General features: G+C 38.2%; 1 protein-coding gene across 1 annotated transcript in view; it reads left to right on the forward strand.

Annotated features, from left to right (window-relative positions):
• The window catches only part of LOC128655657 (oocyte zinc finger protein XlCOF7.1-like), a 99,979-nt gene that overhangs the window by 32,041 nt on the left and 42,193 nt on the right, over positions 1–25,745 (forward strand). The window contains exon 6 of the mRNA XM_053709243.1: positions 3,206–3,304. Coding sequence (XP_053565218.1) covers positions 3,206–3,304 — 99 coding nt within the window. The remainder of the gene's footprint in view (positions 1–3,205; positions 3,305–25,745) is intronic.

The raw sequence follows: 25,745 nt of genomic DNA on the forward strand, positions 1-25,745 counted from the left end.
TTCCTGAGTGTCTGGGATCATGGGTGGGGCTTGGCTCGGCTCGCGAGTGCGGACATTAACGTTATGTACATTGTCCAAGGATGGAAAGGGAGAGGGAGGAGGAAAAAAAATGTTTGGAAAGGGATCAGGGAGGGGGATAGTGTATTGAGGGGGGGGCAGCTACACTACAGAAAAAGGGGTGTTTATTTATTTTTTACAAAAAAAGGCACATTTGGGGGGGGGATCAGGGAGGATTGGGGGTAATGGGGGATCCTACACTTATAATATATATATGTGTGTGTGTATATATATATATATATATATATATATATATATATATATATATATATTTGTGAGCAAAAAACAATATATAAACTTGCTTAAATCACAATATAAGAAATAAAAAAAATACAAAAACAAATGTGATGGTGCACAAAAAAGGATAAAAGTCCCAGGTAATCACGGTGGTAATGCTCAGCAGATTAACCTCAGGGAAAAAAAGAAGAAACACATATAGTGAAGTTCTGTGGTTATGTGAAATTTACAGCAGAACCTAGAAAAGGTACTGCTGTATTGTCTAGAGCTTCAAAATCAAGCTCTCTGTATATAGGCACAGGAAGCTCATAATAGGAGGCAAGACAAAGAAGGATGTTCCAGCTCCAAAGGATGAATCACAAGTGGTTAAAAAGTATAACAAATTTAAGGAACAAGGCTCCGCCCCTTTTTGTGACATCACTACTCCAACGATCATTTCACCAATCACAGCTCAGGACCATCTTGAAGTCATCCTTGAAAAAGGCAAGCTGTCATTGGTGAAACGATCGTTGGAGTAGTGATGTCACAAAAAGGGGCGGAGCGATGTTCCTTACTGGACTAACAGAGCATTCATTGGACATTGTGATACACACAGACTTTTTTTGTAGTAGTCTATGATTATATGCCTTGTGACTTGTTTTTAATAAATTCGTTATAATTTTTAACTACTTCTGATTCATCCTTTGGAGCTGGAACATCCTTCTTTGCCTTGCCTCCTATTATGACCTTCCTGTGCCTATATATCTAGAGCTTGATTTTGAAGCTCTAGAGTCTGTGAGTACCTTTTTCTAGGTTCTGCTGTAAATTTTACATAACCACAAAACTTCACCATATGTGTTTCTTCTTTTTTTTCTTGAGGTTCACCTGCTGAGCATTACCACCGTGATTATATATATATATATATATATATATATATATATATATATATATATATATATATATATATATATATATATATATATATAATATAAAAAAAAAGCACCTTTTATTTTTATACTGGCAGACTTTCTGTGCCAGTACTTAAGATGGCTGTGACAATTGTGGGACTGGGGAGGGAAGGGAGCTGTTTTAGGTGGGTCAGGGGGTGGGATGTGTCAGGTGGGAGGCTGATCTCTACACTAAAGCTAAAACGAACTCTACAAGCTACCTAATTAACCTCTTTACTGCCGGGCATAATACACGTGTGGTGCGCAGCAGCATTTAGCAGCCTTCTAATTACAAAAAAGTAATTTCAAACCCATATATGTCTGCTATTTCTGAACAAAGGGGATCCCAGAGAAGCATTTACAACCATTTGTACCATTATTGCACTAACTGTTTGTAAATAATTTCAGTGAGAAACCTTAAGTTAGTGAAAAAGTGAACTTTTTTTTTTTTTTTATTTGATCGCATTTGGCGGTGAAATGGTGGCATGAAATATACCAAAATGGGCCTAGGTCAATACTTTGGGTTGTCTACTAAAAAAAATATATTTACATGTGAAGGGTTATTCAGGGATTCCTGACAGATATCAGTGTTCAAATGTAACTATCGCTAATTTTGAAAAGAAAATGGTTTGGAAATAGCAAAGTGCTACTTGTACTTATTGCCCTATAACTTGTAAAAAAAGCAAAGAACATGTAAACATTGGGTATTTCTAAACTCAGGACAAAAACTAGAAACTATTTAGCATGGGTGTTTTTTGGTGGTTGTAGATGTGTAACAGATTTTGGGGGTCAAAGTTAGAAAAAGTGTATTTTTTTTTCCAATTTTTTCATCATATTTTATTTAAAAAATTATAGTAAATTCGAAGATATGATGAAAATAATGATATCTTTAGAAAGTCCATTTAATGGCGAGAAAAACGGTATATAATATGTGTGGGTACAGTAAATGAGTAAGAGGAAAATTACAGCTAAACGCAAACACCGCAGAAATGTAAAAATAGCCCTGGTCCCAAACGGTCAGAAAATAGAAAAGTGTTGTGGTCACTAAGGGGTTAATATACTTTATAACCTCAGTTTACTTGTTTCTATGCCCCTGCAGGCCACTTCTCATCTCTGTGCCTTTTATTAGGTTTTTACAGACATACAGTGCTAGTTCATGTGTGTCATATAATGAATGATAATGATTATGCAGGAACAGCACTAATTGTCTGAAATGCAAGATTGTGAAAGAAACTGAGATAAGGGGGGCAATCTACATAGGCTTAGATACAAGGTGATCACAGAGGTAAAAAGTATATTAATATAACAGTGTTGGTTATGGGTAAAAAGGCATTGTCTATCTTTTTAACCAATAACAATTTTCAATAGACTGTCCCTTTAAAGGGCCAGTAAACCTAGGAAATAATGTTATATAATTCTGCACATAGTGCAGAATTATATAACATTAGCTTAGCTCCAGATTTCTAAAGTGAATAGTTAAATAGATATCGCGCAAAGAAAACAGAACGCCACTCCTGGCTCTACTGAGCGGGTCTGTTTTCTTCTGCTAAGCGCATCACGGGCACGTTGTCTATTCACAGCGCGCCCGATCACGCTATTAAAATCAGTGTAGCTCGTTCCCGCTCTGGTCTGGTAGAGGGAGCGAGCTACTTTGATTTTAGTAGCGCGATCGGGCCGGCTGTGATTAGACAGCGTGCCCAGATGCGCTTAGGAGAGGAAAACAGACCCGCTCAGTAGAGCCAAGAGCGGTGTTCTGTTTTCTTTGCGTGATATCTTTTTAACTATTCACTTAAGAAATCTGGAGCTAAGCTAATGTTATATAATTCTTCACTATGTGCAGAATAATATAACATTATTTCCTAGGTTTACTGGCCCTTTAAGTGTTTGGCAATTAAGTACCCATTACTGTGTTAAACATTAGTTGCCTTTGGGGTGAAATAAAATCCTAAACCATGAAATATTGTCTGCAATAAATGTTCTGACAGGTGACATTAATACTGACGTAGATGTTAAAACAGAAGATATGAGTGTAACGTGTCAGCTGGAAGCTCCAATGCAGGAAATGTGTGACAGTGACAATGCAGGTAAGTGCACGTGTGACGTGTCTTCTGTTTATGAGGTATTGCCTGGTGTTTATAGCTTATTGTCTGTAAGTGCTGTACATGATATCACCTGTCAGGGTGTCACCTTAATCACACACTGAGTGTTACAGTACAATATAGCCTGATGCTCACTGACTAGTGTTTAGTTATCCTGATCACATGACACCCAAGCCCTATACAGCTGCTGTCATTTATATCTGCCAGAGTATAATCATTACTATTGTCATCTGATCAGCTGCGGATACATTGGTAGCACTTTGTAGGGGCATAAAATAAACCCCACAGCACTATATGATCTGCTTATCTGTATGTCCTGTCTTTATATTGTGAGTTAAAGGGGCATTGTACTTAAACCTTCTATAATACATGTGAAAGACCAGCAGAGAAACATGTTTGTAATATTTATTTTTATGTGGAAATTTTTAAAGGGACATTGAACTTTGCCTGCAAGTCATAGCATTAAAGACAGAACCAACTAACTATTATTAGTGATTAATACTCCGTTGAGAAGTGGCAGAATAACTATGAAAATGTGCAATAGTGTACACATTTGAATCGCTTATTCTAATGAGCTGTGAAGACGCACGTGCAAATGCAGGGATGCAGCCCATGGGTGGCACATTTATTTTAGATACATTTCGGGTCAGATTACGAGTGGCACGTTAACAGTTATACGCGAGCCATAAGGAGATTTATTGCAGCAATTTGCAGGGCTCTGCTCGTATTACAAGTTGAAAGTAGGCTAGAATGATTACGGCATCTTCAGAGCCCTGGTTAACTGTTTTGGGAAACAAAAAAGTGTCACAAAACAAATAAAAAATAAATTACAAAGTACTGTTACACTCATAACATAACTAAGGGGTAAGTTAGTTCGGTATTGGCACAAAAATATTGCAATTTAAAAAGAACTCCACGTTCCCACTCCCCCCTATTGTGCCAATACCTAACTTACCCTTTTACTAAACTGGTTATGGCAGACAAATTGTGTCGCCAGTGAATTACATGTGCCCCTTTTCATTATTTTCTATTTTTGAATATTTTTTCATTCACTTAGCTTATCCTGTTGACATTAGTACATTATTTATTTCATTTAATTATTTACATATTTATATCAGGGGCTTTGGATTCATAAACATCATTTCCCAGCTTTATTATTCCTTTTTTTTAATTTATTTTTATTCACCATGTTACCCCAATCCTTCATAGAGTTCACTTATTCTTATATTTCTTACATTTCTCATATTCTCATTTAGCTTATCAATCCTTTCTTCTTTTTCTTCTTTTTTATGTTTTTTGACATACCGAGCTAATTTTTGCCCTCATTATTAGGCAATGAGTTACTAGGAACTAGAACCTATGTCCATTTACCTATGTAGGCTATATATATATCTGAATCATTTTGATTCCTACTCTCTCTTCTTTTTTTTTTATTTATAAATTTTTATTTAGTATAACAATATATATAAAACATGTTGCATATATTCAGTAGATTTCTGTACATCAAGACAAAAAGAAAAAAACAAAGAGTACAGAAAGGCAGAAGGAAACAGCAAAAAAAAATATACTAGCATCAATTACATACCAACTCCACATATGCACAGTACTTTAGCCCTCTTATAAGATCCATTTGAACAAAACCAACAAACAACAAACAAAAACAAAAAAATACAATATTATAAATATTATAAAACCCTCTCTAATTCCGCACGTGTCCCTCTCTCCAACTCAACCGGGCACTAGACCTAGTTTAGCTTAGTGTTTATAATTTGTTCTATTCGCTGTGTGAAATCATTGCCCTGAGAGCAAACAAAAAGCTTCCAGATATTACAGAACCTTTCCCCTGGATTCCCTCCTATTTTAACATCGTAAGCCGCTTTAATTACTGCATCTAATAGTAATTTCCTTACTTCCGTTATTGACGGAACTTTATCTATAATCCAGTATCTAAAAATAAGTGTTCTAGCAATTGTTAATGCTCCCACCAGAAAATTAATATCTCTATCCCATGAAGAGTGGGATCTAAGAAAAAAAAATAGATTCCTTAATTAAGTAGATTTTCCTTTTAAATATAGTAAAGAAAAAAAATTCTAGTTTCTTCCAGAATTGATTTAATTTCGGGCAGTTCCATATCAAGTGAGTTAGATCTGGATCGACCAAGTGACATTTGGAACAGCAATTAAGCACATTTTTATTCCATTTTGCCACTCTACGTGGAATAAAATAATCCCTATGTAGTAGTCTGAATTGAATTTCTCTATGATAAGATGAAGGGAATAACTTTTGGGTGGTAATTAAGCTTTTCAATAGTATTTTTTCCAGATTAGGAGAATCAACCGCTGCTGTCCAAAAAGATACCAGTTCTGTTAATGCTGAGTTTTCGTCTAAGGACAGAAATAATTTATATATAAAAGATAACAGACCTTTTCTAACTTTAGCAACATCAATTAAAGGGTGACTTTTCCATAGTTGAGGAGCTATCTTGGTCAGTTTGAGGATATAACCTTTAACTTGTAGAAAATAAAACATATGTTTCTTTTGTACTTCAGGAAATTTTTCTTGGAACCTATCAAATGTACACACTTTATTTGTGGTGTAGTTATAGAAGTCATTCACTACTAATGGTCTCTCTGGTGACCATTTCTTAAAGATATCAGATTTACCTAGGGGGAAATGAGAATTACCGCTTATCGGAATCCATTTTGAGATATTTTGGCTTACACCAATGCTGGCAGACAGATTTCTCCATACTTTTATTATATCCCTATACAAAGGGTGTGACAGAAAGCTCTTGCCTAACTCTCTATTTGTGGCACAGAGTACATAATTTAAAGATAGCGGCAGACAAGCTTGATTTTCTATAGACTCCTCGGAGTATAAGAAAGACCTTGTTAGCCAATCAAGAGGGAAGCGTAGAATTGCCGCCTGGTTGTAGCGCTCTAAATTAGGAAGCGCCAGACCCCCCTTATTATAGGGCTGATATAATTTAGTTAGTTTCAACCTTGGTTTTCTCCCACTCCATAAGAACAGCCTTAATGATTGGTTAAAACGATTTAAATCATTTCTATCTATCAAAAAAGGAAGCATCCTTAACGTATATAGAATCTTAGGAATAATAAACATCTTAAAAAGGGAAATTTTTCCCGACAGCGATACCGGAAGTGATGCCCACAATTTTAATTTATTTCTGCTGTCCCCTAGTATTATACCAAAATTGTCTTTATACCAGTCTGTTGTATTAGCTGAAATTTTTAAGCCCAAATACTCCAGAGTTTTAGTTTCTATAAATTGAAAAGTTTGTAATTCCCCAGGGTTCTCTTTAAGCCACAAAATTTTTGATTTTGAGAAGTTTGTTCTGTAGCCAGAAACCTCACCATACTGTTCAAGCAACCCCATAATCGCGCTGATTTGTCTTTTTGGTTCGGCAACAAATAACAAGAGGTCATCAGCAAACAAGGCGGTTTTAAGTTTTGTTTGTCCTATACTGATTCCGATCAATAAGTCTCTTAGTTTAATAGCCAGGGGTTCCATTATAAGGTCAAATAACAATGGTGACATCGGGCAACCCTGACGGGTGCCTCTTGTCAAAATAAAAGGATCTGACATAGAGTCATTGATCAAAATGGAAGCCTTAACATTTGTATAGATCTTATCAATGAAGTCCTTAAAGTATCCCTTAAAGCCAAATCTCTCCAAAACTTGGATCAGAAAGGGCCACTCCACCCTGTCGAAGGCCTTCTCTGCATCCAAGGATAGCAGGAAGGCCTCCGGCAGGGCAGAGCGATCCCCCCCATATTGACATATTACCTGTAAAATTTTCCTTATGTTCATCTCAGATGCTCTTCCTATAATAAACCCTGCCTGGTCTTGGTGGATAATCGCCGGCATTAAAGGTTTCATCCTCTCCGCAATAATTTTCATCAAAATTTTATAATCTAGTCCTAAAAGCGAAATAGGTCTATACGAGGTCATATCTGTTGGATCCTTATTGGTCTTTGGAATCAAAATTATATTAGCCCTCTTAAAATTCTCAGAGATCTTAGATTCTGATCCAAAGTATTCATTATATAACTCGAGAAGTACTGGCCCTATCTCCAGTCGCAGTATTTGATAGAGCTCAATAGGTAAGCAATCCGGGCCTGGAGCTTTCCCTCTCGCCATTGAGCCAATAATTTTATAGATCTCATTTTCTGTTATTGGCTGGTTCAAGAGATCACAACTTTCTGATGCAATTGTGGGCAAGCAAATCCCATCCAGAAATTTTTTAATAATATCTGCATCCGGACGTTGAGATGAATAAAGATCAGAGTAAAAAGCATGGAAAAGATGTGAAATCTGCTCTTGTTCTGTAACTAATTGTTCTTTTACCTTTATTGCTGCTATTGGTTTCTTCCTGGATTGTCTTTTGAACATTGAAGCCATAAATTTACCTACTTTGTTACCGAATTTTGCAAATCTGGCACTGTTTTTATACAGGAGTACCTGTGCTTCTCCCAAAAGAAATGTCTCTCTTTCTTTCTTGGCCGGAAAGTAATTCTCAGTATTTACCTTACAGGGTCTTTCCTGGAGTTTAATATAAAATTCCCTCACCTTATCTGATAGGGTCTTATCTCTTCTCGCCTTCTCCTTCTTTGCTTTCGCCACATAACTAGCTATTTCCCCTCTTAGGTAAGCTTTTGCTGTTTCCCAAAAAAGCTGAATATTATCCCTGCAGTGACTGTTAAATGTTCTAAAATCTTCCCAAGTTTTAGCTAGGAAGGATCTAAAGTCAGTGGAGTCTCGCAGGTAAACCGGAAAAAAGAAAGAATTATACGAAAATTTCCTTTTCGTTGTAATAGCCAAAATAACTGGAGCATGATCTGACAAACTAAAATCCCCAATAATGCATTTCTCAATCCTTGGTACCAAAAGGTCTGAGATTAAGAAAAGGTCCAATCTCGAGAGCGTATTATGGGACTTGGAGCAGCATGTGTATTCTAAGCTATTGGGGTTTAACATCCTCCAAATATCTACCAGATTAAGTGAGTTATAGAGTAGGTTAAATATTTTTTTTTTCAAACTTCAATTGTGTGGACTTAATTTTGATTTTAGTATTATCGTTCCCCATTTTCCTTCTATCCAGATAAGAATTCGGGGTGACGTTAAAATCCCCTGTCATCAAAATTTTAGCTTTCGGAAATTTGAACATTTTCTTTACCATTAGATTCCAAAACCCTTCATCAGGGATATTTGGACCATAAATATTCACCAACAAATATTCTTCATTGTCAATAGAGAGTATAATAATTACGTATCTCCCTTCCTTATCTATAGATTTATCTAAAATTTTATATTCTAATCTTGAATGGAAAAGAACCATAACCCCTCTGGAAGATCTTGTATATGATGAAAATAAAGTTTCTCCCAGCCATCTAGCTTTAATCTTCCTATGCTCTACATCAGATAGGTGGGTTTCTTGTAGGCAAGCTATGTCAAAATCCCTTTTTCCCAAAAGATTCATAACTGCCTTTCTTTTTATTGGGGAGTGAATCCCCCCTATATTCCAGGTTAAGATTTTAACCAATCCACCCAACAAAAAAGAGTGAGCAGTAGATCAAGCCTGGTGGGGCACGCAGGAGGAGGAGGGAACACGGGGGAAAAAAAGAGAAGGAATAATAATAATAGTAAAAAAAAAAATACAGAATATTTACACCACCTTAGTTTAACCTTTGTACCCATTTTTATTTTCTTTTCTCTTTCCCCTCTTCTCTCTCCCTTCCCTTCCCTTAATTTAATCCCTTTAGAAAAAAAGTTTATACTAAACAGCAGTTTAGTGGTTGTCTTGAAAACATAAAACAGAATTATATTAGTTACATACCCCCCTACACTTATGAATAAACGATTTAGTGTTTATATTCTAACCACGTGCTTTCAATCATCCCCATAATTATATCTATAAATATCAGTGGTTATATAATAATTCTATACCTTTTACACGCACCCCTAAACATAAGGAGAAGGTAATAGACTTCTTTTTCTTTTTTCTCCCTTTTTTTTTTTTTAACAGTGATTCTGCATTCAAGTATCATATTCTCAATCTTATACAATTTAGTGTGCATTAGTGAATAATAAAATCTCAAATTTTGACCCGTAAAAAACAACATATTCATATATCTTAACAAATTTATGTACACTAGTATCAACAAATATCTAGCATATTTTCCATATACCCTTATGCTATTAATTTTGTGCTCGCTTGATATAAATTTATGTGCATTAGTAGGTAGTTTTTGAAGAAAAAAGAGAAAAAAAAAAAAAAAAAAAGATACCCCATGACAGTTTTCACTGTGTAAATGGGGGAGAGAAAAAAAAAATACCCCATGACAGTTTTCACTGTGTAAATGGGAGAAAAAAAAAAAAAAAACACACACCACAATAAACAAAGAAACATTTGTACAAAAGTACACATAGCCCTAGTATCAAATGGAGGGAGGACTCTCATTCAGTTTCTCCCTATTTTGCTTCATTCTCCAAGAAAGACTGGGCTGATTCAGGGGAGTCAAAGAAAAAAAAGTCAGTGCCAGATTTAAACTTCAGCCTAGCTGGATACAGCAATGCAAAAAATCTATTTTCAGCCACTAAGCGGGAGCAAATAGGTGAGAATTGCTTCCTTTTCGTTAAAGTCTCAATAGAAAAGTCGTAAGAGCAGGATCTTTGTTCCTTGGTATTGCAGAGGTTGTTGCTTCCTGTAGGCTCTCAGCATTTCATTTTTCCCCTGGAAATTTAAAAACTTCACTATAACTGGCCGTGGTCTTCTACCATTTAACGCTGATGGATCCCTTTCTCTTCCCATCCTGTGTATTCTCTCCGTTATGAAGATGTTCTCCCCCGTGTTTAAACCAAGCATCTCTGGGATAGAATATTCCACCAATTTTTTTAATTCATGGGGGGATAAGGATTCAGGAATGCCAATTAGGCGCAGATTATTTCGCCTTGTCCTACTTTCTAGGTCATCAATTTTTGTAAGTAAAGATAGATTTTGCTTTGTCAGGCTTTCCATCTGCAGTTGAAGTATATTTTGAGCATCTTCACAATTTGAGATCCTCTGTTCTGCTTCATTTATTCTTTCTGCATGGTTTTTCAATTCTTCCAAGATTGTACCTAGCCTTGTGTTAATTTCTTCCAATTTTGGACCAATTAAAGCAGATACTAAAGTTGCAATTTCTCCTGCATATGAAGTATCTGGGATCCTATCTTCTCTCAGAGATTTATTCGGGGAGCTGGTTATACTAGCAGGTTTATTAGCTTTTTTCTCCACTTGTTTTATCTTTGGTGACATTTTTGGTTGGGTAAGATATTTATCCATATAGAAATCAACAGATATTATGTCACTGCTAGTTTTCCTATACTTATTACTTGTGTATCCACTGTCAAAAGATGTCAGCCCCTTTGAGAGAATTTATAATTGTAGAAATAGAAGGAAAATATCGAATCAGGATGGGAAATCATGCATACTTATTGACATATCCAATAATTCCCCAAGCTGTTAACTACCCCAAGCAGGGGGAGGGGAACGTGAGAAGCCAGTTAGAACCAAAACAAAAATTTTCAACCCAACAAGTCCTCAGTAACAAGGGTGGATGAAGCAGGGGAGGGGAAAAGCAACAATCTTCTCCAGGGCCCAACAACAAAAACAGAGCAAATAAGTAAACAGTTCCTACCTCCCCTTATTACGCTTCTTCCTTCTTTTAGCTCCTTACTTTCAGTTCCCTTGGGTTATTGAATAAATCTTGTCCTCTTGTTCCTTCTTTCTTTTCCTTATTCTTTCCTTTTCTTAATTTGGATATTTATAGGGGGTTAAAGATGCTGTGCCTTGCGGGTGCCCTAATCCCCCTCCTGGAACACCCACATGCAGGCCCCAGCGTTGGTCGGCAGACAGAAACTCTGGCCGCAAGACCCTTCATACAGCACTGTATACAGCAACTAGCGTGGTGGTCACCCACGGCACCGCCTCTCTCCCGCGGCGCTCCTGGAGGATAGCCCCTGTGCGGTCGCCACTTCGCCACACTGCCCCCAGCTTCCTCGCAAAGGAGACTCCGCAGTCAGCCTTAGAATAACAGAGTCGGCATCGGGCGCGGCTTTTTCCACCGCTGTCGGTTCCTTGCCTGCCTCTGTGATTGCGCTGTGCTTCGTTGCGTGATGACGTAACAGCGTCACACCCCCCGTATCACTGTGTCTCTCTCTTCTTTTTAGAAGTAGTAGTTTATCACATTATTGGACATCTAGCCTGCACATATGATATGACATATAGACATGAAGACAATTTATACTGCTGTTTGGTAGCGCCGCACCAATTGGCCATTTTTCAAGCCACCCTAGGATTGGTGGTTCTAAGGTTTAAAAAGCTGTCTTGGCCTAATTCTAATCAGCCTCCGAAGAAGCGCATCCACGCATGCGCGAAACGCGTCGGGCGTTCTTTACTGTGACCCCATGTACTTTGACTTGTTTGGATTACTATAATAAAACAAGTTTTTCCAGCAATTATCACTGAGTCAACAGATCTCCTTTCTTTGAAACTATATTTCTATAGCGGTGGGATATACCGCACATTGATCTGTTGTTCTCTTAGACGAACTCACGCTGACTTCCGGGTTTGTTCCGTCACACTACCCACAGTGCACCTAGCGACGTCACGGGTTGTGCATGAGAAACACCACGCTACCCGAGCCGGATCTCCAAGCACGCCAAGAAGGACTCACACGCTGCACCCCCACGGAAGGGTTTCAACACCAGTCCGAGGAGAAGTACAGCAGTGCGCCCAGGCACCCCACCAAGACTTGTGGAGGGTAAGAGTTCCCGGACATTTCTACAGTGACTGTATACGCTACACAGACTCTGCACTTTATACCCGTGACATCTAGGTTGGAGCGGTATGTACAGCTATTTGATATGATTGAAAATGCAAACCTGGAATAGACGTTCGTGATTTACTTGAATTGCACATTGACGGTAGTCCCTTACAGCACGGACTTTATTGGGACTGGATTCCCTGGATTTATTTGGGTGATATATATATACTGCTATAACGCCCTTTGGGAACATACTTTCTGAACACTTCTCCTGCTTTTTGAAATTGTGTGTCTATTGTTATCCCAAGTGTTCAGTTGTTGGCACAGTATTACACAATTGCTGGACAATAATAAGAATAACATTGCATGTATTACTATATTGCATAACTACTTATAGTGTATATTTAGTGCTATCCAGATACAGTTTCTTTATAATGGCTACTATACTAGTTCCCACAGGGGTAATAGATGAACAAAAAAGAAAACGTATCATGGCATCAGCACTTAAGGGTCACAGTGATGTTCTAGAATCTATTAGGGAAGATAATCTTGATACTGTATTCTCTAACCTAGAAAAACTTAAATTCAAGGAAACAAATTTATGGTGGGACATAGAGTTTTTAGATCTGTATATCTCTGAGAACAAAGTCCCTAGAGGACTACGTATGAAAAAATATCCCTCTTTTGCCCTAGATAACCCAACATTCATGGAGGAGTGGAATGCAAATTTAACCAATTGCTCTATTATATGCATGAAACAGCTCCTCAAACACAAAAGGGAAGAAAGAGAGAACATACTAGTTGAGATTAACAAAACCATTGATATGTTAAAAACTTTTGAGTCAACACAAAAATATATTGACTACAAATTGCAACTTGACAACACTATCGATTAATTAGATGCTACATTATCAGATAGAAAAGTACAGAAATATAATAGGGATAAGAAAGATTATGATCTTGATATAGTATATTCCTGGCAAAAAACCAGACCACAAGGTAGAAGAGGGTCTCATAAGAAAAATCTATCTAATAGTGGAAAAAATGGGACACGACAGACTAAGAATCAAACACCTAGAAAAGTTACTTTCTCGAGTATAGAGACAGATAACTTGGAGGAAGAAATTACTGACACAACAACAGAAGAATTAGATTTAGTACCTACGACCTCCAGCAATATATCTACGGCTAGACAAAACTTGAAGAGTTTAGTAAAATCACCCCAGCAAGCTAGCACCCCTAAGAAGAGTGAACAAACATATAGATACCCCAGCAGGGTCAGGAAAAACAAGAAGAAATAGCCGTAGTAAATCTCTCTGACTTTACATTATCACAATATCACATTAATTTATTAAATAAAGGATTAAGTTTTGCACCAGCTACTAATTTTGATTTTTTTTGGCACTCTTTTGGATACTAATAAATTAGTAAGGAAGATAGTCCTTAAGAAACACTTTTTCAACACTGACACTCCACTAGTGGATCCTAATAATACTGTCACACAGGAGAATACAATAGGTCTTTTATTTCCAGATCTCACTACCCTTACATCACTTCAACAACACACTACCCGTGCAGCGGGGTACTCACATACCACTCCCCCCACTTATTCATTAAAGGATAAATCATATTTTTATCCAGTGCATGCACGTGACCATTTAATAGATCTCTTCCAGAGATCAGTGGAAAAAGATTTAACAGATTTAAATGAATATTCACATTCCACCACAAATGGTAAAGCCAGGGATAATTTGAATTACAAGGAGAGAAAGGCACTTAAAGAATTACAAGACAACCCCAATATAGTCATAACCAAGACAGACAAAGGGGGGGGCCATTGTCCTCCTCAACACCACAGACTACCTTGAGGAAATAAATAAGCAATTAACTGACGATGAACAGTACAAGAAATTAACTTTTAACCCAACCATATCCTTCACCAACCAATTAAAGAGTCACCTAGACACAGCCAAGGAAAATGGCTTTATGTCAGATGAACTCACTTCCACTTTACTAACTGAAGCCCCTACTATACCTAGCTTCAGGATAGTACCTAAAATCCATAAGAGTCTAACGAAACCCCCGGGGAGACCTATAGTGGCCAGCCAGGGCTCCCTGTGTGAGAGACTGGGAGGCTGGCTGGACCACATACTTCAACCTATAGTTCAAGCCCTACCTGGGTATATAAGGGATAGTGGTCATTTAATTCAGCAACTTAGCAATGTTAAGTGGGAGAGTGGCTACGCCTGGCTTACTATAGACGTAGCCGCTCTCTACTCGAATATACCCCATACCACAGGCCTTAAAGCCCTCAGTGAAATGTTGTTAAGACATACGGATTTTGAAACTAATTTTATAACTTTTGTTGTAGAAACTGCAAAGTTTCTATTAAAACGTTATTATTTACAAAAACGTGGCACAGCCATGGGCGCTAAATTCGCCCCGGCCTATGCCAACATTTATATGGGTATGATGGAATTAAGCCATATATTTGCAACAGATTTTCCCTTTAAGAATAACATCAAATTATATGGTCGCTTTATAGATGACCTTATCATTATATGGGACATGACATACAAAGAGCACACCATAGAAGAATTTATGACTTACATCAGTAACAATAATTATAACTTAACCTTTACCCATAAAAGTGATAATTACTCAATTGAATATCTAGATTTAAAACTCCAAATAGACAAGTCTAACTTGAGCATCATCACATCTAACTACAGGAAACCAACATCCAAAAATACCATCTTGAGGGCTGACTCATGTCATGTACCACACTTAAAAAAGGGCATCCCTAAGGGCCAGAACCTAAGATTGCGCAGGAACTGCTCTAATTTAGAAACTTATAAACTAGAAGCTGAAGAACTGACGAACAGACTTATAAAAAGGGGGTATAACAAATTTAAACTACAAAATATCAACAAGGAAGTAGAGAAACTAAATAGAAACACTCTGTTTAAAAAGAAGATTAAAAACACTGACAATGAGAATATAGTTTTCACTACACAGTTTAGCACACAATATTACAAGGTGTGTAACATCATCAGGAAGAATCTTGTAATATTAAACAACGACAGTACACTGAAACAGATTATCTCTAAAGGGATAAAATTTGTAGCTAAAAAGGCTCCTTCTCTAAGTGACCTTACCAATAAGAAATTTTCAGAGAGACCACAAACACAGACCAATTGGCTGAGTTTAAATCCTGGCTCCTTCAAATGTGGCCATAAACCTTGCAAAAGTTGTGACTTTACAGAGACAACTCACACCTTTACCTCAACTAATACAAATGAAACATACACTATTAGACAGAGAATAGATTGCACTTCACAACATGTAATCTATTTGATTACATGTCAATATTGTTTTCAACAATATACAGGAATTACTACGCGCCCATTGAAAGATCGAATTAGGGAGCACTTACTGTCCTTAACTGAAAAAGACCAGAACTCCAGTGGCAAAACATTTCCGCCAATATGGCATAGGCACCACATTCTTTTCCTTTATGGGAATTGAGAGAATTGCACAAAATGCCAGAGGCGGAGACAGAACAGCCAAGTTACTAAAAAGGGAAGTCTATTGGATTATAAAATTGAACACTAGATACCCTTATGGCATTAATAAACGGTTGGATGTCGACCTATATGTATAACTCAAGGATGTGCTTTAATATCTGGTAGACTCAGTGAACTAACCCCTAAATTCAGAGCATACCTGAATTCGCATGATTACATTTAAAATTCTACTCTCACAAGCTAATTCACATTGAACTATGAGATATAAGTATATAATTTCATTGAATTGTAATATATATTTATATTCACATAATTATTGATAACAGTCATATATAATTCATGACTTACTGATTCATGCATACATATCTTTCTTTCATGTAATTAGCAAGAGTCCATGAGCTAGTGACGTATGGGATATGCATTCCTACCAGGAGGGGCAAAGTTTCCCAAACCTCAAAATGCCTATAAATACACCCCTCACCACACCCACAAATCAGTTTTACAAACTTTGCCTCCTATGGAGGTGGTGAAGTAAGTTTGTGCTAGATTCTACGTTGATATGCGCTCCGCAGCAAGTTGGAGCCCGGTTTTCCTCTCAGCGTGCAGTGAATGTCAGAGGGATGTGAAGAGAGTATTGCCTATTTGAATTCAATGGTCCCTTCTACGGGGTCTATTTCATAGGTTCTCTGTTATCGGTCGTAGAGATTCATCTCTTACCTCCCTTTTCAGATCGACGATATACTCTTATATATACCATTACCTCTACTGATTCTCGTTTCAGTACTGGTTTGGCTTTCTACTACATGTAGATGAGTGTCCTGGGGTAAGTAAGTCTTATTTTCTGTGACACTCTAAGCTATGGTTGGGCACTTTTGTATAAAGTTCTAAATATATGTATTCAAACATTTATTTGCCTTAACTCAGGATGTTCAACGTTCCTTATTTCAGACAGTCAGTTTCATATTTGGGATAATGCATTTGAATAAAGCAATTTTTTTTTATTTTTTTTTTCTTACCTTAAAATTTGACTTTTTTTCCTGTGGGCTGTTAGGCTCGCGGGGGCTGAAAATGCTTCATTTTATTGCGTCATTCTTGGCGCGGACTTTTTTGGCGCAAAAAGTTTTTTCTGTTTCCGGCGTCATACGTGTCGCCGGAAGTTGCGTCATTTTTTGACTTTTTTTGCGCCAAAAGTGTCGGCGTTCCGGATGTGGCGTCATTTTTGGCGCCAAAAGCATTTAGGCGCCAAATAATGTGGGCGTCTTTTTTGGCGCTTAAAAATATGGGCGTCATTTTTGTCTCCACATTATTTAAGTCTCATAATTTATTGCTTCTGGTTGCTAGAAGCTTGTTCACTGGCATTTTTTCCCATTCCTGAAACTGTCATTTAAGGAATTTGATCAATTTTGCTTTATATGTTGTTTTCTCTATTACATATTGCAAGATGTCCCAGATTGACACTGAGTTAGAAGATACTTCTGGAAAAACGCTGCCTGGTGCTGGATCTACCAAAGTTAAGTGTATCTGTTGTAAACTTGTGGTATCTGTTCCTCCAGCTGTTGTTTGTAATGAATGTCATGACAAACTTGTTAATGCAGATAATATTTCCTTTAGTAATGTTACATTACCTGTTGTGGTTCCATCAACATCTAATGCTCAGAGTGTTCCTGTTAACATAAGAGATTTTGTTTCTAAATCTATTAAGAAGGCTATGTCTGTTATTCCCCCTTCTAGTAAACGTAAAGGTCTTTTAAAACTTCTCATTTTTCAGATGAATTTTTAAATGAACATCATCATTCTGATTCTGATAGTGGTTCCTCTGGTTCAGAGGATTCTGTCTCAGAGGTTGATGCTGATAAATCTTCATATTTATTCAAAATGGAATTTATTCGTTCTTTACTTAAAGAGGTCTTAATTGCATTAGAAATAGAGGATTCTGGTCCTCTTGATACTAAATCTAAACGTTTAAATAAGGTTTTTAAATCTCCTGTAGTTATTCCAGAAGTTTTTCCTGTCCCTGATGCTATTTCTGAAGTAATCTCCAGGGAATGGAATAATTTGGGTAATTCTTTTACTCCTTCTAAACGTTTTAAGCAATTATATCCTGTGCCATCTGACAGATTAGAATTTTGGGACAAAATTCCTAAGGTTGATGGGGCTGTCTCTACTCTTGCTAAACGTACTACTATTCCTACGGCAGATAGTACTTCCTTTAAGGATCCTTTAGATAGGAAGATTGAATCCTTTCTAAGAAAAGCTTACTTATGTTCAGGTAATCTTCTTAGACCTGCTATATCTTTAGCGGATGTGGCTGCTGCTTCAACTTTTTGGTTAGAAGCTTTAGCGCAACAAGTATCAGATCATAACTCTCATAGCATTGTTAATCTGCTTCAACATGCTAATAACTTTATTTGTGATGCCATCTTTGATATCATTAGAGTTGATGTCAGGTATATGTCTCTAGCTATTCTAGCTAGAAGAGCTTTATGGCTTAAAACTTGGAATGCTGATATGTCTTCTAAGTCAACTTTGCTTTCCCTTTCTTTCCAGGGTAATAAATTATTTGGTTCTCAGTTGGATTCTATTATATCAACTGTTACTGGAGGAAAAGGAACTTTTTTACCACAAGATAGAAAATCTAAAGGTAAATTTAGGTCTAATAATCGTTTTCGTTCCTTTCGTCACAATAAGGAACAAAAGCCTGATCCTTCGCCCTCAGGAGCGGTATCAGTTTGGAAACCATCTACAGTCTGGAATAAGTCCAAGCCTTTTAGAAAAACAAAACCAGCTCCCAAGTCCACATGAAGGTGCGGCCCTCATTCCAGCCCAGCTGGTAGGGGGCAGATTACGTTTTTTCAAACAAATTTGGATCAATTCAATTCACAATCTTTGGATTCAAAACATTGTTTCAGAAGGGTACAGAATTGGCTTCAAGATGAGGCCTCCTGCAAAGAGATTTTTTCTTTCCCGTGTCCCAGTAAATCCAGCAAAGGCTCAAGCATTTCTGAAATGTGTTTCAGATCTACAGTTGGCTGGAGTAATTATGCCAGTTCCAGTTCTGGAACAGGGGCTGGGGTTTTATTCAAATCTCTTCATTGTACCAAAGAAGGAGAATTCCTTCAGACCAGTTCTGGATCTAAAAATATTGAATCGTTATGTAAGGATACCAACATTCAAGATGGTAACTATAAGGACTATTCTGCCTTTTGTTCAGCAAGGGCATTATATGTCCACAATAGATTTACAGGATGCATATCTGCATATTCCGATTCATCCAGATCACTATCAGTTTCTGAGATTCTCTTTCCTAGACAAGCATTACCAGTTTGTGGCTCTGCCGTTTGGCCTAGCAACAGCTCCAAGGATTTTTACAAAGGTTCTCGGTGCCCTTCTGTCTGTAATCAGAGAACAGGGTATTGTGGTATTTCCTTATTTGGACGATATCTTGGTTCTTGCTCAGTCTTCACATTTAGCAGAATCTCATACAAATCGACTTGTGTTGTTTCTTCAAGATCATGGTTGGAGGATCAATTTACCGAAAAGTTCTTTAATTCCTCAGACAAGGGTTACCTTTTTAGGTTTCCAGATAGATTCAGTGTCCATGACTCTGTCTCTGACAGACAAGAGACGTCTAAAATTGATCTCAGCTTGTCGAAACCTTCAATCACAATCATTCCCTTCGGTAGCCTTATGCATGGAAATTCTAGGTCTTATGACTGCTGCATCGGATGCGATCCCCTTTGCTCGTTTTCACATGCGTCCTCTTCAGCTCTGTATGCTGAACCAGTGGTGCAGGGATTACACAAAGATATCTCAATTAATATCTTTAAAACCGATTGTACGACATTCTCTGACGTGGTGGACAGATCACCATCGTTTAGTTCAGGGGGCTTCTTTTGTTCTTCCGACCTGGACTGTAATTTCAACAGATGCAAGTCTGACAGGTTGGGGAGCTGTTTGTGGGTCTCTGACAGCACAAGGGGTTTGGGAATCTCAGGAGGTGAGATTACCAATCAATATTTTGGAACTCCGTGCAATTTTCAGAGCTCTTCAGTCTTGGCCTCTTCTAAAGAGAGAATCGTTCATTTGTTTTCAGACAGACAATGTCACAACTGTGGCATACATCAATCATCAAGGAGGGACTCACAGTCCTCTGGCCATGAAAGAAGTATCTCGAATTCTGGTATGGGCGGAATCCAGCTCCTGTCTAGTTTCTGCGGTTCATATCCCAGGTATAGACAATTGGGAAGCGGATTATCTCAGTCGCCAAACGTTACATCCGGGCGAATGGTCTCTTCACCCAGAGGTATTTCTTCAGATTGTTCAAATGTGGGGACTTCCAGAAATAGATCTGATGGCTTCTCATCTAAACAAGAAGCTTCCCAGGTATCTGTCCAGATCCAGGGATCCTCAAGCGGAAGCAGTGGATGCATTGTCACTTCCTTGGAAGTATCATCCTGCCTATATCTTTCCGCCTCTAGTTCTTCTTCCAAGAGTAATCTCCAAGATTCTGAAGGAATGCTCGTTTGTTCTGCTGGTAGCTCCAGCATGGCCTCACAGGTTTTGGTATGCGGATCTTGTCCGGATGGCCTCTTGCCAACCGTGGTCTCTTCCGTTAAGACCAGACCTTCTGTCGCAAGGTCCTTTTTTCCATCAGGATCTCAAATCCTTAAATTTAAAGGTATGGAGATTGAACGCTTGATTCTTAGTCAAAGAGGTTTCTCTGACTCTGTGATTAATACTATGTTACAGGCTCGTAAATCCGTATCTAGGGAGATATATTATAGATTCTGGAAGACTTATATTTCTTGGTGTCTTTCTCATCATTTTTCCTGGCATTCTTTTAGAATTCCGAGAATTTTACAGTTCCTTCAGGATGGTTTGGATAAAGGTTTGTCTGCAAGTTCCTTGAAAGGACAAATCTCTGCTCTTTCTGTTCTTTTTCACAGAAAGATTGCTATTCTTCCTGATATTCATTGTTTTGTACAAGCTTTGGTTCGTATAAAACCTGTCATTAAGTCAATTTCTCCTCCTTGGAGTTTGAATTTGGTTCTGGGGGCTCTTCAAGCTCCTCCGTTTGAACCTATGCATTAATTGGACATTAAATTACTTTCTTGGAAAGTTTTGTTCCTTTTGGCCATCTCTTCTGCCAGAAGAGTTTCTGAATTATCTGCTCTTTCTTGTGAGTCTCCTTTTCTGATTTTTCATCAGGATAAGGCGGTGTTGCGAACTTCTTTTAAATTTTTACCTAAGGTTGTGAATTCTAACAACATTAGTAGAGAAATTGTGGTTCCCTCATTATGTCCTAATCCTAAGAATTATAAGGAGAAATCATTGCATTCTTTGGATGTAGTTAGAGCTTTGAAATATTATGTTGAAGCTACTAAGAATTTCCGAAAGACTTCTAGTCTATTTGTTATCTTTTCCGGTTCTAGGAAAGGTCAGAAGGCCTCTGCCATTTCTTTGGCATCTTGGTTGAAATCTTTAATTCATTATGCTTATGTCGAGTCGGGTAAAACTCCGCCTCAAAGGATTACAGCTCATTCTACTAGGTCAGTTTCTACTTCCTGGGCGTTTAGGAATGAAGCTTCGGTTGATCAGATTTGCAAAGCAGCAACTTGGTCTTCTTTGCATACTTTTACTAAATTCTACCATTTTTATGTGTTTTCTTCTTCTGAAGCAGTTTTTGGTAGAAAAGTACTTCAGGCAGCTGTTTCAGTTTGATTCTTCTGCTTATAATTTCAGTTTTTTTCATTATAAGATTTAAACTTTAGTTTGGGTGTGGATTATTTTCAGCGGAATTGGCTGTCTTTATTTTATCCCTCCCTCTCTAGTGACTCTTGCGTGGAAGATCCACATCTTGGGTAGTCATTATCCCATACGTCACTAGCTCAGGGACTCTTGCTAATTACATGAAAGAAAACATAATTTATGTAAGAACTTACCTGATAAATTCATTTCTTTCATATTGGCAAGAGTCCATGAGGCCCACCCTTTTTGTGGTGGTTATGATTTTTTTGTATAAAGCACAATTATTCCAATTCCTTATATTTTATGTTTTCGCACTTTTTTCTTATCACCCCACTTCTTGGCTATGCGTTAAACTGATTTGTGGGTGTGGTGAGGGGTGTATTTATAGGCATTTTGAGGTTTGGGAAACTTTGCCCCTCCTGGTAGGAATGTATATCCCATACGTCACTAGCTCATGGACTCTTGCTAATATGAAAGAAATGAATTTATCAGGTAAGTTCTTACATAAATTATGTTTTTCTTGAAATTATTTACTCCCACTTCATAGATACTACATTTTAGTAATTCTAGGATATTTGTTCAGTTTTATATTTTACATTGTATCCCTAATTATATATATATTTTTCTAGTTAAGTATTAGTTTTAGCCTCATCTATTATTGTTATTTAGTATTTTTTAGTCATTTAGTATATATATACTTTTTCCTGACCCTGTTTTGGTTCCCTCTTATGACTGCAACTTCAGGATGATCTGAATAATAATATTTATTTGGATACTACTATGACTACTGTTAGTACCTGTTACGGTACCAACAGGATACCAAGGGTTAATACCAGATGAACGATGTACTGAATATGGAATCAGCAACTCACAACCCAGCTAATTCCCCCCTCAAACATGAGACCAGGCTCCACATTGAAGCTTTAAAACAGAATGCCATTTATTAAAGGCCATATGCCCAGTATTTATGCAGGTCTGACCCTAGATGGGGGGGGTTGAAAGAATGTTGTACATTAGATAGAGGGAAAACGCCCTTTGACATGCCACAATAGAATTACATTAATTAAGCAGATAAACAATTTAGTCTTTCTTATCACTTAGGCCTCTGCTCTCTGGATGTGATTAAACAATGTGAATGTTTATCACTAAACTTAATCACAGTACACAATAGCTGATGCCAGCAACCCTGTCTTTAGAAAATAGCTTCTTAAAGCTGAACAAAGTTAACTCTTTCAGTACTGACAGAAGGGTCTGTCACGTAGCTCCCCCCTTGTGGAACACTCCGGCAGACCCGGCTTGACCCTTTGGCGGGTCAACCTGGGGATGACCGGACTAGAAGGTGGTAGGCATGTCAGTTTGCCGGGGCAATCCATCTGTATTACCGTTATGAGAGAGAATTCCTGCCCGTATAAATAAGGGTTCAACCTCTTCAGTGCCCCGACTAGGGCTAAACAGTCCTTCAAAATATCATCGGCTTCTTTACGTGGTTTTTGTACCTGCTCTTTATAGGTATCCACAATCCCTTCATACTGACATAGGGTACCCTTGAGTTGCTGCACCTCACTATGAGCCAGCGTCAGCTTCTCCTCCAGTGTCACTAAGTTTGTCTTTAATGTTTCATGTTCCACTCTCAAGCTGGTGTTTTCTGCAGTCTGTCGGTGCAGCTTGTCTAGCAGAGATTCCCGTTCTAAACGTGCTTTTTCCTCTGCGCTCCTCTTCTCTCCCGCTAGCACTGTTACGTGATTGTTTAACGTGACCATTTTATTCTCTACTTGACTCTTCTCCTTCATCAGCGCATTGTAACAGGACTTCCACGTATCAATAGCGGATAAAGATTTACTGAGCTCAGCGTCCTGGGGCTTAGCAGCAGGTGGGTCAGTCTCTGCTGCACGGATCTGGGCACGGGTAGTCACAGGGTTAACATCAGCGGGACCCATAGGAGCATAGGCAGAAACAAGGGGGGCCAAGTTATTTCCAAGGAGAACATCAGCAGGTAAGTCCTTCATGACCCCCACATTCACAGGTCTAGCGCCCACTCCCCAATCCAAATGTACCCTGGCAACAGATAGGCGGAACACAGCTCCCCCTGCTACCCTCACAGCCACAGTGTCTCCAGTGTGCTGTTTCTCAGACACCAAGTTCTTTTGAAGCAAGGTCATGGTAGCACCAGTATCCCGTAGACCACTGACCTCCTTCCCATTCACTTTAACCAGTTGCCAGTTATTCCGGTGGGCAGCTTGCACGGGGTCTGCTTCATGTAGGATGCCCCAGCATTCTTGCTCCTCTACGTAGTGGGCCGCAGGCTGTGGGTTATGTGGGATTTCGCCGGCGGGTCTTCTCCAGGACTGTGCTTGGTTTGCTGCGTTTAGGGGACACTCTGGTCTTTTGTGCCCTAGTTGCTTACATCCAAAGCACCGAATAGGTTGTGAGTAGCCCCGCGAATTGAACCGGGCTCTCTGAGGGTAGTTCGTGGCCGGAGGCCGTGTGGTATAGCGGTGCGACGGGGGTTGGTAACTGGCAGCTGCTGGGGTGACTGGGGGTCTGTACTCCACTTTAGCAGGGGGCTTAGTGGTAGCAGTATCCAGTTTGCGGGCATCCGTATACTCATCTGCCAGGCGAGCAGCTTCATGCAGGGTGGAGGGTTTACGGTCCCGAACCCACTCTCTAACTCCTGCTGATAACTTGTCAAAGCAATGTTCCAACAGGAATAGCTGCAGCACCTCTTCCCCAGATACGGCTTGGCACCCCGCCATCCAGTAAGATGCTGTGCACCTTATATGCCCACTCAACGTAGGAATCACCAGCTAATTTAACAGTGTCTCTGAATATGGGATCAGCAACTCACAACCCAGCTAATTCCCCCCTCAAACATGAGACCAGGCTCCACATTGACTCAGTTGGATACGGACATCCCATAATTACTGGTATTTTTTGTTTATTTTTAGGCAACTATTAGTCTAATTTGTGTCATTTTAGGATGTTAAGTCTTTCTCATCAACTGTTTATATGTTTTATTTGTTTACCATGTGAATATTATTTACTTACTTGTTACCTTTTTATTTGATACAGTTGAGTTGTTCACAGTGAAACTTGTATTAAGATGTGACCCTTCTGAACAGCAGTTACTGATTATACAATAACACACTTTTTATTTAAGTATATGTCTAATTGAAGACAATTTATACTGCTGTTTGGTAGCGCCGCACCAATTGGCCATTTTTCAAGCCACCCTAGGATTGGTGGTTCTAAGGTTTAAAAAGCTGTCTTGGCCTAATTCTAATCAGCCTCCGAAGAAGCGCATCCACGCATTGCTGTGACCCCATGTACTTTGACTTGTTTGGATTACTATAATAAAACAAGTTTTTCCAGCAATTATCACTGAGTCAACAGATCTCCTTTCTTTGAAACTGTATTTGTGTATATATATATATATATATATATATATATATATATATATATATATATATATATATATATATATATATATATATATATATATATGAGAAGCTTAATATATGGAGCATTATACCTCATATTGTAGCCGGAATACATACTTTTACTTGATTTCCTTTATATAACTTTTCCGAATGTATCTTAAATAAGGGCAACCATTACACTAGGGGTTAACTGCATTTTTGAAGCTTATCCCGCAGAGACATCCACCAATTTATGATTTTCTGTCATATAGGTTTCCAATTTTATTACCGCTTACTTGATTTACAATTAACAGCAGAACAACTACTTGCTTGGCCAATAATTAACAGCAGAACAGCCGCATATAGGTGGTGATCATTAAGTAAGCTCCTTCGATTCTGCCTTATATATGGGAAATCTCATTACAGAACTCCTGATAATTATTAGAGATCTCTGAACCTTAGGGTTATACGTGACCAGAAATAAATAACCAAAATACCTAAGTCCTATAATATATTGAGGAGCAATAACTCAATACACTTATATTTTGTGTCGCTTCCTATTTCTGTATTTTCCCGTTACCCTTATGACATTTTGGAACTGACATAACATTATTATTGGGGAATCCTTATTCGCCATTCCATAAGGGGTTAATAAAACATCTTTTGATATTGTAGAGTGCACCATTGCCTTCAAATAGCAGCGCACAATTGCTTGTACAGATATTATGTATTTATGAATAAATAGAACATATTCTTCTATGTGAAGAACATAGGAATGTGAAATATTCAAATTTTCATTTTTGCGCCAGTATGGTTTCCCCCCCCCCCCCCACTTTTTTTGCTCCATTGACTTCTATAAAGGAATAGGTTATCGCTCGCACAATATCCTGATTTCAGCTTTTTACGC

This window comes from Bombina bombina, chromosome 4 (genome assembly GCF_027579735.1).
Source record: "Bombina bombina isolate aBomBom1 chromosome 4, aBomBom1.pri, whole genome shotgun sequence".
NCBI classification, from domain to species: domain Eukaryota; kingdom Metazoa; phylum Chordata; class Amphibia; order Anura; family Bombinatoridae; genus Bombina; species Bombina bombina.